Raw genomic sequence first — 11,898 nt, 5'->3', positions numbered from 1 at the left:
TTTTTTACTTTGACCCAATTGACGTCAGACTAGCGCCAGGTCATTGATTCCACAACTCCAGACACATTGAAAGATTGGCTCAGCTAAGGATCCCAGGACCAGGAAATGTTTGTTTGTTTGTAAGGGTTTTACGGCAATTTCAACACATCTAGGTCGTATCAGTCAGCGCCAGTAAAATGGAAGAAAATTGGATAATAAAAACATTCTAGATGTACAACTAAAGGGACTTGAAGAAAAAGTAAGACAAAGGGGAATGGTTCAAATACAGTCCAGTCCAGATAATTCGAAATCTGATTAACCGAATTTCTTTTAAATCGAAGAAAATACGATGTAATGAATTATTTTCTTCCTTTTCTATATAAAATATTCATGGTTAATTCGAATTCGAACAGTCGTTATTCTCTTTATTCGAAGTGCAAGTGCTTGCCCATCACTAAAAAAAAAAACTCTGGAAGGTCATAACGAACTGCCTGTTCTCCATATCCACCCTCCCACGCGTTTTAATGACTGAGCTGACTAATAATAATAATAACTAGACCCCTGAGGCTTGTAATGGCGTGTTGTTCCCTCTCCGTCCCACCCGTCCTCTCTCTTCTTTCTCCAAATTGACCAGCTGTCTCGCGTCATCCCTCTCTCCTTCTCGCGCTCTCATCACTAAGACTAACTTGTGGTCTGCTGGCCGCTGGCTAACAAAGGGGGTTGGTTATAAATAGATCTAACACACAGTGATAACCACAAGCTGACCAATACACGGCACGAACAATCATAGGCCACACCCCACTCCACGTGTTTCTCTTTCTCTTCTGTGCTGTCTTTCTTTATTGATCGATGGATCTAGATCTAGAAGTAGACGGCCTACACAGCATGCAGTGTTAACTACTACTCTGTGCTATTGTGTAGCTTGTAAGTGTATGGGCCAGGGCACGGCAGGCCAAAGCATACGTGTACAACAATGTGTAGTCTTGCTTTCTTTGTTGTACAACTTGGCTTTCTACTCAAGCAGTCTAGGCCTACAGTTGACTGAACGTGAACGCCACGCTAAACCCCACGCATTCTCATTCTGCGTAGGTAACTGAGTAATATAACCCTGATACCTGGAGTCAGGTTTAGTTATTTCCCTTGTTTGGAGACAAATCGAATTCTGATAAATAGAAGTCATTTGCTTTTCCCACCCAATTCGAGTTATCAGGACTGCACTGTCGGGAATCAGATGTAGATTCCAAGAGCACACGATCAGTGTCCTTAGTTTGAGATTAATTAAATGTCTCACCCAGACAGACACAAGCACAAGATCCCACTAAGAGGAATACACTCAAATGTTTACAAATCATATGTTAAAATAAAAAATTAACAAGTACATAACAGAGAGATGATTTACAATGAAAAAATATCATTTCCAAAAAACTATACCTATCCAGCCAAGAACTCTGGCCAGGGTTCATTCCAAGACAAAGACAGAAAGCAATTGGAAAACAGATACAGGGGGATAGAAGATAGAACAAGTACCCCCCTGTCCATTATGGGAGGTTGGGAACCCCTCCCAGAAAGATTGGCTCAGCTAAGGATCCCTGCCTGGGTGGGAATCCTGACCTCCCATAGCGGGCAGGGAGGTACATACTGTGTCTTCTATCCCCTTATATCTGTCATCTGCATTTTTTGCCAAATTGGGACATAAGATTTGCCAAAAAGACCAAAATTTGCCGAGGAGAACTAAACGTTTCAGTAAAAATTGACACGCGATACAGAAAAAAATATATATAAAAGACAATTTATTACATTTAAGGAGGCTACATTTATTAATTTACACAATGTAAAGCGATTTTAAGAGATTTTAAAGGATCATTATCCGTAGAGAGTAGCTTCCCTTGGTTTGGGCCCAGGCAAAGCTGCAATATTTTTCAAGTTTCGCACTTTTTTTTCGTTATTTTGTTTTCGCTTCTTTTTTTCCCCAAAATTTGCCACGCGATTTGCCAATTTTCCCAAAATTTGCCAATTTTCCCAAAATTGCCAATTTTGGGAAATTTGCAGATTGCCCTGATATTTGTGGTCGCAAAAAATGCAGATGACAGTTATATCTGTTATCCAACATGCTTTCTGTCTTTGTCTTGGAATGAGATTACTTGTTTTTTTCCTGGCCCTCGTCGGAGTCCTGGCTGGGAGTGAGGGAAACAGTCAAATGCATAGTTATTGTTTTGGGAGATGATATTTTTTTCCTTGTAATGTAAATCATCTCTCTGTTATGTATTATTATATTTGTTATTTTTAATGTATAATGTAAGCATTTGACTGTCATCTGCATTTTTTGCCAAATTGGGACCTAAAATTTGCCAAAAGAAACCCCAAAATTTGCCAAGAAATTTGCCAAAAAGACCAAAATTTGCCGAGGAGAACTATGCGTTTCAGTAAAAATTAACACGCCATACAGAAAAATATATATATAAAAGACAATTTATTACATTTAAGGAGGCTGCATTTATTAATTTAATGAAATGACTGTGAATAGCGTTGTTACAAAGATTTTAAAGGATCATTATCCATAGAGAGTAACTTCCTTGGTTTGGGCCCAGGCAAAGCTGCAACATTTCTCAAGTTTCGCACTTTTTTTTTCGTAATTTTGTTTACGTTTCTTTTTTTTTCCCAAAATTTGCCACGCGATTTGCCAATTTTCCCAAAATTTGCCACAATTTGCCAATTTTGGGAAATTTGCCAAATTTGCGGATCGCCCTGATATTTGCGACCGCAAAAAATGCAGATGACAGATTTGAGTGTATTCCTTTTGTTGGATTTTGTACTTGTATCCGGATGAGACTTATAGGTGATCTCAAACTAAATACATTGGTGGTGTGCTCTTGGAATCTACATCTGATCCCTATTTGTTCCCAATTCCCCTATGTCTTACTTTCTCTAGGGTTCTTTAATTGTAATTCTAGAACTCTTTACTATCCCATTTTCTTCCTTTTTACTGGCGCTGATATAACCTAAATGTGTTGCAAGCGCCGTAAAATCCTTAAAAACAAAAACATAAGGATCCCTGCCAGGACCAGGAACCCCACCCCCCCAAAGTGCGGCAAATTTTTTGGCAAATTTTGGTCTTTTTGGCAAATTTTGGGGGGTTTTTTGGGCAAATTTTAGGTCCCAATTTGGCAAAAAATGCAGATGACAGATTTATTTCATGAACAAAAACATTGGAGTCAAAGCATCATTTATTTTAAGTGACATTTTCTGATAATTTCATTTTATTTATTGACCCTTAACAGTCTCTTCCCCCCCCCTTCTCTCTCTCTCTCTCTCTCTCTCTCTCTCTCTCTCTCTCTCTCTCTCTCTCTCTCTCTCTCACACACACACACACACACAAACAAAAACTTTTACACAAGACTTTCCAACCAACATCCAATGTGTTTCTTCTTTCAATATTTTTTTAATTTTCACATTTTACCCTAGAGAAGAGTAATATTTTTCACATTTTAGAAAAAAATATTTTCTATTTAGCTGCTGATTGGAAAATATACTGAGGCTTTATAATAAACTGAATTCCATAAATATACGGAAAATTGGCAACCTTGTTTGTTTGTTTGTTTGTTTTTAAGGGTTTTACGGCGCTTGCAACACATTTAGGTTATATCAGCGCCAGTAAAAAGGAAGAAAATGGGATAGTCGAAAGTTCTAGAATTACAATTAAAGCACCCAAGAGAGAGTAAGACAAAGGGGAATTGGGAACAAATAGGGATCAGATGTAGATTCCAAGAGCATACCATCAATGTACTTAGCTTGAGATCACCTATAAGTCTCATCCGGACACAAGCACACAATCCAACAAGGAGAAATACACTCAGATGCATACATCATACATTAAAAATAAATATAATAATACATAACAGAGAGATGATTTACAAGGAAAAAAATATCATCTCTCAAAACAATAACTATGCATTTGACTGTTTCCCTCCCAGCCAGGACCCGGGCCAGGGCCAGGACAAAACCAAGTAATCTCATTCCAAGACAAAGACAGAAAGCATGTTGGAAAACAGACATAAGGGGATAGAAGACACAGTATGTACCCCCCTGCCCGCTATGGGAGGTCAGGATCCCCACCCAGCAACCTTGTTTAGGTGGTACTACTACTACTAGTGTTACAAAATGTCATAATTTGTAGGAGCAATCATTCGAGCAGGGTGTTGAAAACGTGTTCTGTTGTTCCTATAATGGAGACGTTCAAAGGAGTCAGTCATGGAAAGTTAATATATAGATCATTCCCATTAGTTCCTATAATGGAGACGTCATCGGAAGAAACCCCATGATTTAATTTCCATACATAACATAGTGCATTCCTTAGAAAAGAAATTGAGCTTTTATAGAGCGCAATATCCACTAAACATGCTCAAAGTACTTTACAGGGGGTCCCTGGCCAACAGCAACACTTAACATGAAGGACGGGACATGACGCCTGTGAGGCGATATTACAATAATTTTTTTTGGACAGAGACAATGCTGTTAACGACCAGGTACTCATTTTACACCTGAGTATGGTGGGAAAATGTGAGTAAAGAGCCTTTTCCAAGGACTCAACTATGCGCAGAGCGAGGCTCAAAACCCAGGACCTTACGATCAGAAAGCGAGTGTCATACCACAAAACCACATAGCCACACCATTTTTGTACGAGACAGAGGGCAAGAGGAACTAGATATCCTTAGACTTAGATCAAGACTTGTCTTGTTCCCACAATGCATCATTCTCAAGTCCTTGAATGAGCCAAATTACAACAAAACTGACTTCCATGGCTGACGCCTTTGAACGTTTCCATTATAGGAACAACAAAACTGATCAATTTCAAGGATTGATAATTTTTGTCAACAAGTTTGATTGGTTGACAAGTCTGTTTACATAAGACACACAAAATTTACAATTACAAGTCTGTTTACATAAAACACACCAAATTTACAATTACAAGTTTGTTGACATAAGACACACCAACTTTACAATTACAAGTTTGTTTACATAAGACACACCAACTTTACAATTACAAGTTTGTTTACATAAGACACACCAAATTTACAATTACAAGTTTGTTTACATAAGACACACCAAATTTACAAATGCAAGTCTGTATACATAAGACACACCAAATTTGCCGTTACAATCTTCTAACTTTTTTGGGTCTGTTTCCGCTGTGTGGAAGTCGAGTTGTATCAGTAATGGAGACTATTTTGATTCCAGACATCTCAATTGCCTTCAAGGCAGGAAACCGGCCTGGTCCAATGCCTCTCACACAAACTCTCACTTGTTTAATCTCCTTTCTAAGAGCGTCATCAGCCAGGGCAATTGCAGCAGCCTGAGCAGCGACGTTAGTTCCTTTACGGGCATTTCGGAATCCCACAGTTCCCCCTGATTGAATGGCGAGAGTATTCCCATCACCGCCTGCCACACTAACTATTGTGTTGTTACTCGTAGCCTTGATGTGGACCACAGGAATTTGATTGAAGGGCACCCCGTTAAAACTTTGTAAAAACGTTTCCCCTGATGGGAATTGGACGTTGCCAAAAGATCTACCGGCATTGTTAAAGGAGATTTGCTGAGATGCATCAGGTGTGACATCGATACCCTTTTGTCGTACTGAATCTCTGTCTGAACTGTGGGATTTGTTAGCGTTGGAAGAGGAGCTTGTGTGAAGTGAAGGGTTGCATAATCCAGGGTTAAAAAGTGTCGCTGTTTTTGTTGATGTCGCTGGCAATATCAACAGTTGATTGGAGTGTGCAGAAATGACACTGGCGAAGTGCTTGACCGCTCCACGCAGGATTGAAGTGGAGGACATGGTTTGTCTCTTTGGAGAGAGAGAGAGAGAGGAGATCCAAACTGTAAAATGGAAAAGTGACAAAAATTATGAATTACAAATAAAAAAAAAGGACATGCAAAAATAAAGAAAAGAAGCCAATAAATGGAAAATAATTTTATATTTAATCCCCCCCTTTCTTGTCATAGTTAGTGTTAGAACTGTCACTTCTTGTTATAGTTAGACCTATTTGGATATTGTTTATTTTTTCTTAGCCTTCTTATATAGCACATATCCACTACACATGCTCAAAGTGCTTTACAAGGGGTCCCTGGCCAACAGCAATAATTAACATGTAGGACGGGACATGACGCCTGTTAGACGATATTACAATTTTTTTTCGACAGAGACGACGCTGTTAACAGCCTGGTACTCGTTTTACACAGTGAGAGAATGTGAGTAAAGAGCCTTTTCCAAGGACTCAACTATGCGCTGAGTGAGGCTCGAACAATGGGTTGAATACGCTTCTTTACGAACCAACCGAAAGATGCCATCTCTAGTAAGAGCAGGATAAATTTTGGCTATAGCGTCAGTGGAATTGAATAAAAGGCCACCTCTATTCGCAGTAGTAGTGCGAGTAGCAGATGGCGGTCATATTCGTTATTCGCAGTGGTAGGACTAGATATTCATTCATTTCAATTAGGTATTGGCAGTAGTACTGCAAATGCTGGTTCAGTCTGTATTTGCAGTAGTAGCCTATGAGCCTAGAGCTTTATTGATTGGGCGCAAAATATAAATAAACTACATTATTATTATTATTCTGTCCTGCCAGAAAGTTGCACTGAAAAGTGCGCAAAGTTGCACCAGAAAATCAAGGAAGTTGCACCAAGAGTTGCAAAAAATGGCAAAAGTTGCAGTAAATCAAAATCTGCAAAGTGGATAGATAAAAATTAATGTATTCGCATAACAGGGCAACACCAGGCAACATGATGATCACACTGAAGACAGAATTGACTACTACCATACACAAAGACCACACTCAACACAGTTCATTATCATTTGTTCATGACGAGTGTGAAAAGTTTATTTATACTAATAAGGAAAACAATGGGGCACAGACATGCGTTCGATATTTCCATCAATTTGTTTAAAGCGTATTCGACTGTATAAAACTGTAATGTACATCAAGACTAATGCAAGAACATGGAATTATTCTACACAATCCAATACTTCTTGTTCAATGAATGTTTCAGAATACTGTGAATGACGTGCATGCACACTGTAGCCGTAACTTTTAGCGTAAGTCTTCCTTTTCGCTGACGAAGGTGATGCCGTCCACACTTGACTACCACATGGTGACGCTGGTGGAGGGAATGGACAGATGTCTTTATCCTCAATTGCTAGGCCTATCTCAATGCATGCTCCTCTATCGGTTCACAAATTTAACATCAATGTTGTTGGATGACACAGTAGAAGTAGATGAACTTAGATATAGTGGCAGCAGATGGGCCATCATCAACCTCAGTAGGCCCACCTTCACTAGATCTAGATCTAACAGTAGCAGTCAGGATCCTTGATTTTGGTAGATCTAGATGCTGGCGAACGACTGCAACTTCTTATAATAAATTTATCCATTAGAGTAAAATATTCTAGATCTAAATCCTTTCTCCAAGATCTTTCTCTTCTCGTCAAAAATTTAAATTCCTCAGCAGACCTGTGTTCCGTAAGCGAGCGCTCGCTTTCACGCTCAAGATCTAGCTCTGATCGTATAGTCTATTCAGATTTCAGTGCAAAGAAGAGCTATATTAAGTTACCGGCACCGATACACATATATTTTAAAGAGATTTGGAGAAAAATAGCCTTTTTTAAGTGGGTTTTCTACAAAAGTTGCCCCAATGTTGCAAAAAAGCATCAAAGTTGCACCATGGTTGCAAAAAGTGTCAAAAGTTGCAAAAAACGCGAATTCGTGTCAAAGTTGCAAGCGCGAATTTCTGACAGGACAGATCATTATTATTATTATTATTATTATTATTATTATTATTATTATCATTAAATAATTTTTTTTAAATTCATTTTTAAAAATTATTACTATTACTATTATTTTGCGTTTCGTTGACGATGGCGATGTGTCTGTTGTTGTGTAGTGAAGGTCGTGTTGATGTGGTGGTGTTGATGATGTAGTAGTGGTAGTATGATGATGACTATAAGGATAATGATGATGACGTAATAGTGGTAGCGATGACGAGGAGAAGGATGATGATGGTGGTGGTTTCTATAGTTTTGATAACGATGTGGAGGTTGCTGTCGTAGTAGTAGTAGTAATGATGATGTGGTGGTGGCTGTAGTAGTAGAGGTAGTTTATTGATGGCAACTTCTATTATTTGCAGGAGCACTGAGATACGAGTCGGGCAACAGAGAGAGAGAAAAAGAGAGAGCGAGATTCCAGGAACTTTATAAAATATATTTAACTAACTGTAAATAATACAATAAACGAGGACGGAACTATTCTCATTAAAGTAATCTGACAGATATAAGCTGATAGATTTCAAGATGTGAACAAATGATCAAGTCGGAGAGGTGGGGAAGGTGAAATTTTCATGGAGGATTGCGATAACAAAAACAAAATAAAACAAAACAGGGTCCTTGAAACGTTCAAAGTCTCAAATCTCAGTCATTCTCACAAAATGTTTCAATCATCGCTCCTTTTCTTTCCTTCTCAAACTAACACACTCATTCGACTTCAAGCCATTCGACAACATGCCATTTTGAACAGAAAATAGTGTTGTGTTCAGTGAGGAGACAAAAACTAATTGTCAGAAATGAGAGAGCGCTTCTACTACTGCGAGGTTCCATGGTGGCCCCAGTAGAACTGCGAAAAATAATATGCACTTCGTTAATAAAAAGCCTACAATAAAATATCAATATCATCAGCAGCAGCAACATCACCATCGCCATCAACGTCGTCGTTGTCATCATTATCATCATCATCGTCGTCGCTAGAAGAATTTATATCAAAATCTCTCCTCACTCCACTCACCCTGCCAGTGCCTCCTCAGTAAAGCACCAGCGCAGTCACAGATATATTTTCATGAGATGTTTAACAAATTCTAAATAAATTGTCATAAGGCAAGTAAAACGTCTTGAAAATTACCTTCGTTAATTAAATTGAAAAGCTCAGTAAGAGTTGAAGTTTCTGCTAAACCAGGATTACATATCATATATATCAATATCAGAAGTCAACAAGACAAACCAAAGTCATTGACAGGGCGCAGCCATGTTTATTTTTCTTGACTTCCGTCGGCCGTTGACTTACGTCTAAATAAACGTTAGTGATATTGTGTAACTATACCATTTCAACTACAGCACAAACCATGAATGATGATGATGAAGATGATGATGATGATGGTAGTGGTGGTGGTGGTGATGGTGGCGATGATGATGAAGATAATAGTAATAGTGCTGAAAACATATAGATAAGCGCTTTATTACAAATTACTTTTACTGAAACATACTCATTCACACACAACTACACACATATGCACACACACACACACGCACACGCACACACTCACACACACACACACACACTCACACACACACACACACACACACACACACACACAACACAACACAACACAACACAAACAGACGCCTATCTTGCTTCTCATATCATCAATAAAAATCGAAGCAGGTAGGCCTATCTATATGTTTTAAGCGAGCGTTTGAAATTGACAAAGATTCTTTTTCGCGAATGCTCTGGTGTGAGGCGTTCCAAATAGAAGTTACCCGCCAGATGAAGCTTACCAACATACAAAACTATGCGGAATCTTAAACGTTTATAAATAGTCCAGCGTGTAAGAGCTCAATGTTATTGACAGTCTAGTCTGATTATTTATTTTAGTGAGAACTCTCACCCAACTGGCCGTCTGAAAATAAAAACAAGAAGCGGAATGATGTCATCTTCATTCGTCTTATCGTTAGTGTAAGTTTTTAAATCTCTGATCTTGGCACCATCATAGACTGTGATGATGTCACGCCGCTGATGACGATGATGATGATGATGATGATGATGATGATGATGATGATGATGATGATGATGATGATGATAACTGTTGCGTCCAAAAAAAAAAAAATGGAAGTCGACCAACAACATCAATGATTATTGTTAATGTCAATGATGATTTTAGTTGTGACCGACGTAGTGAAATATGCAGGTCTGACAGCCGGGCCTAGTTTAACATTGTTATAATGGACAATAGTATGCGTCATTAAAAAAATTGATTTCCATAACAACAATGAGCCCATAAGAAAGTGGGTTATCAGACCTGCAAATAAGTGCACGTCGGTCGTGACACATTAAATGTGAAATAAACGACATTCAAGCGTGGGTGTTGTAGTCGAAATCCTCTAAGTATCAGATCGTTTCCTCATGAGAGTAGGCCTACCGTGTATGGACCTGCCTACAAAGAACTACGAAAAATTCGTAGAACTACGACATTTCAGCTCCAATTTCAGTGGTTCATGAGCATTATTAAATCATTAAAACTGATTGACAATGAATGTTTGATGCCAGAGTGCAGAATTCTAAGGATTTTGAAGTGTTGTTTTAACCCTTTGACAGTAAATTGTTGATCTATTATGTTAACTATAGCGACTTCTATTTTTAAATCCTTAAAACTACGTGCGGGGTAGTTGCACACATATGTAATGGCTTATGATCGTATAGTGTTTTTTTTTTTGTTTGTTTTTTTTTGATAGATGGTAATGATATTCCTTTGCATTGTGTTGTAGATGTTAATAATGACTAAATAGTTCAAGGGCCGATGATGATAATTGAATGCACAACATCATGACATTCAAATAAAAGTCCAGATTCCAAGTTTCATTTCTTTCTACTTTATTTGTTAAGGTAAATTCTAAATCCAAATCAAATAACATGGTTATATTTCAATCAGTTTCATAAATTCCAAATCCGTAAACTCAGTCCAAATGTAAAGTCATGTTGCCTAAGTAACCATTTTCAATATACGTAGAATATTTCTAAGTCCGTAAAATAAAGATTCATAGTATGATGTTAGAACTCGTAGCATGCTAGGTAAGTGTAGCTCATCATGAAGTAGAATGCAGAATCAAGAATAGAATCTAGCAACACTATCTTTTCCCCCTATTGTAAATTCTACCCATTATTCCCTCCTTGTCGTTTCGACAGTTCCTTGACAATCTTAATTCCACCGCCTAAAAGTAAGATCAAATCATATTCAAACCTGAAACGTCAATCCCTACATATTAATGTTAAACCCCGCATTTTATGATATAATATTACTTTTGGTAAACGTCAGTTTTACGTTCAGTACGCCCAAATAATAAATACCAACTATAATTTGATGCTTTTATTCCCAAATACCAAGTATAGAAAAATGTACTAATCAAACAATTTCAGTTTTTCTTTACAAATACAAATCCAACCCCGATCAAAGAAAGTAAATTTCTTGTACTCAATATAATGACCAATCCTTTAACTTTGGAACGTAAAACTGTCCTAAACTACTCAATATTGTGACCAAGTTTAACTGATATACAAGCACTGTGAACTCATTAAACCCACTTGCTATAACTATAAGCTAACTCTCTTACATACGAATTTTTTAAAATGTAAAACTATGCAGGTCTGCATGGGTATTTAATGTAAGAGAGACAATCCATGTTTTCATCTCTACTGCACATCTATAACAAGATATGAAGTGAGTAGAAAAGTTCCAGAAGACAATAGAGAATAAAATTATTTTTTTTTCGCGGCGGTGGTGGGGTTTGAACCTGCGATCTTATTGGTACGACAACTCCGCCTGGCAGGTGAGAGCGTGGCTCTACCGTGTGAGCTATCCACGAACACAAAAATATTCGTTTCAAACCCAAAGTCATTTCTAGATCCCTCTCTCACCCACTTCTTGAGATCGCCGATTCGTTCACCACCATCGCGAAGTAATTTTGACCAGCAGTTAAGCTTAATAGCCAATATTCTCATCACAAACATATAACATAGAAACGATTGAGACATTGAGTATGCTCCGGTGTATGGGGTGAATTTTTAATTCAGAAAAGTGAGTGGAGCAGGCACTTATGTTGGTAACAAC

At 38.0% G+C, this 11,898-nt stretch overlaps 1 protein-coding gene across 1 annotated transcript; it reads right to left on the bottom strand.

Moving 5' to 3' along the window:
* Window positions 1–3,557: 3,557 nt before the first annotated feature.
* Window positions 3,558–9,064, bottom strand: LOC144958140 (uncharacterized). The gene is made up of 2 exons (XM_078889885.1): window positions 8,919–9,064; window positions 3,558–5,850 (listed from the first exon to the last, which is right to left on the bottom strand). Exons 1-2 carry the CDS (start codon window positions 8,983–8,985, stop codon window positions 5,132–5,134), a joined length of 786 nt encoding a protein of 261 aa, XP_078746011.1. The 5' UTR covers window positions 8,986–9,064; the 3' UTR covers window positions 3,558–5,131.
* Between the last annotated feature and the right edge of the window lie 2,834 nt (window positions 9,065–11,898).

The sequence above is a fragment of the Berghia stephanieae genome, chromosome 12 (assembly GCF_034508935.2).
Source record: "Berghia stephanieae isolate SIO BIC M18660-M18661 chromosome 12, UCSD_Bste_1.3, whole genome shotgun sequence".
In the NCBI taxonomy this organism is placed as follows: domain Eukaryota; kingdom Metazoa; phylum Mollusca; class Gastropoda; order Nudibranchia; family Aeolidiidae; genus Berghia; species Berghia stephanieae.
The sequence above is the reverse complement of the archived record's forward strand: the minus strand, read 5'-3'. Positions and strand labels throughout refer to the sequence as shown.

Excerpts from the sequence above, each read along its gene's own strand:
- LOC144958140 (XM_078889885.1), bottom strand. The coding sequence starts at position 8,985 with ATGATATGTAATCCTGGTTTAGCAGAAACTTCAACTCTTACTGAGCTT. Across the intron at positions 5,851-8,918 it reads TTTCAATTTAATTAACGAAG|TTTGGATCTCCTCTCTCTCT; the intron begins GTAATTTTCAAG and ends TCCATTTTACAG.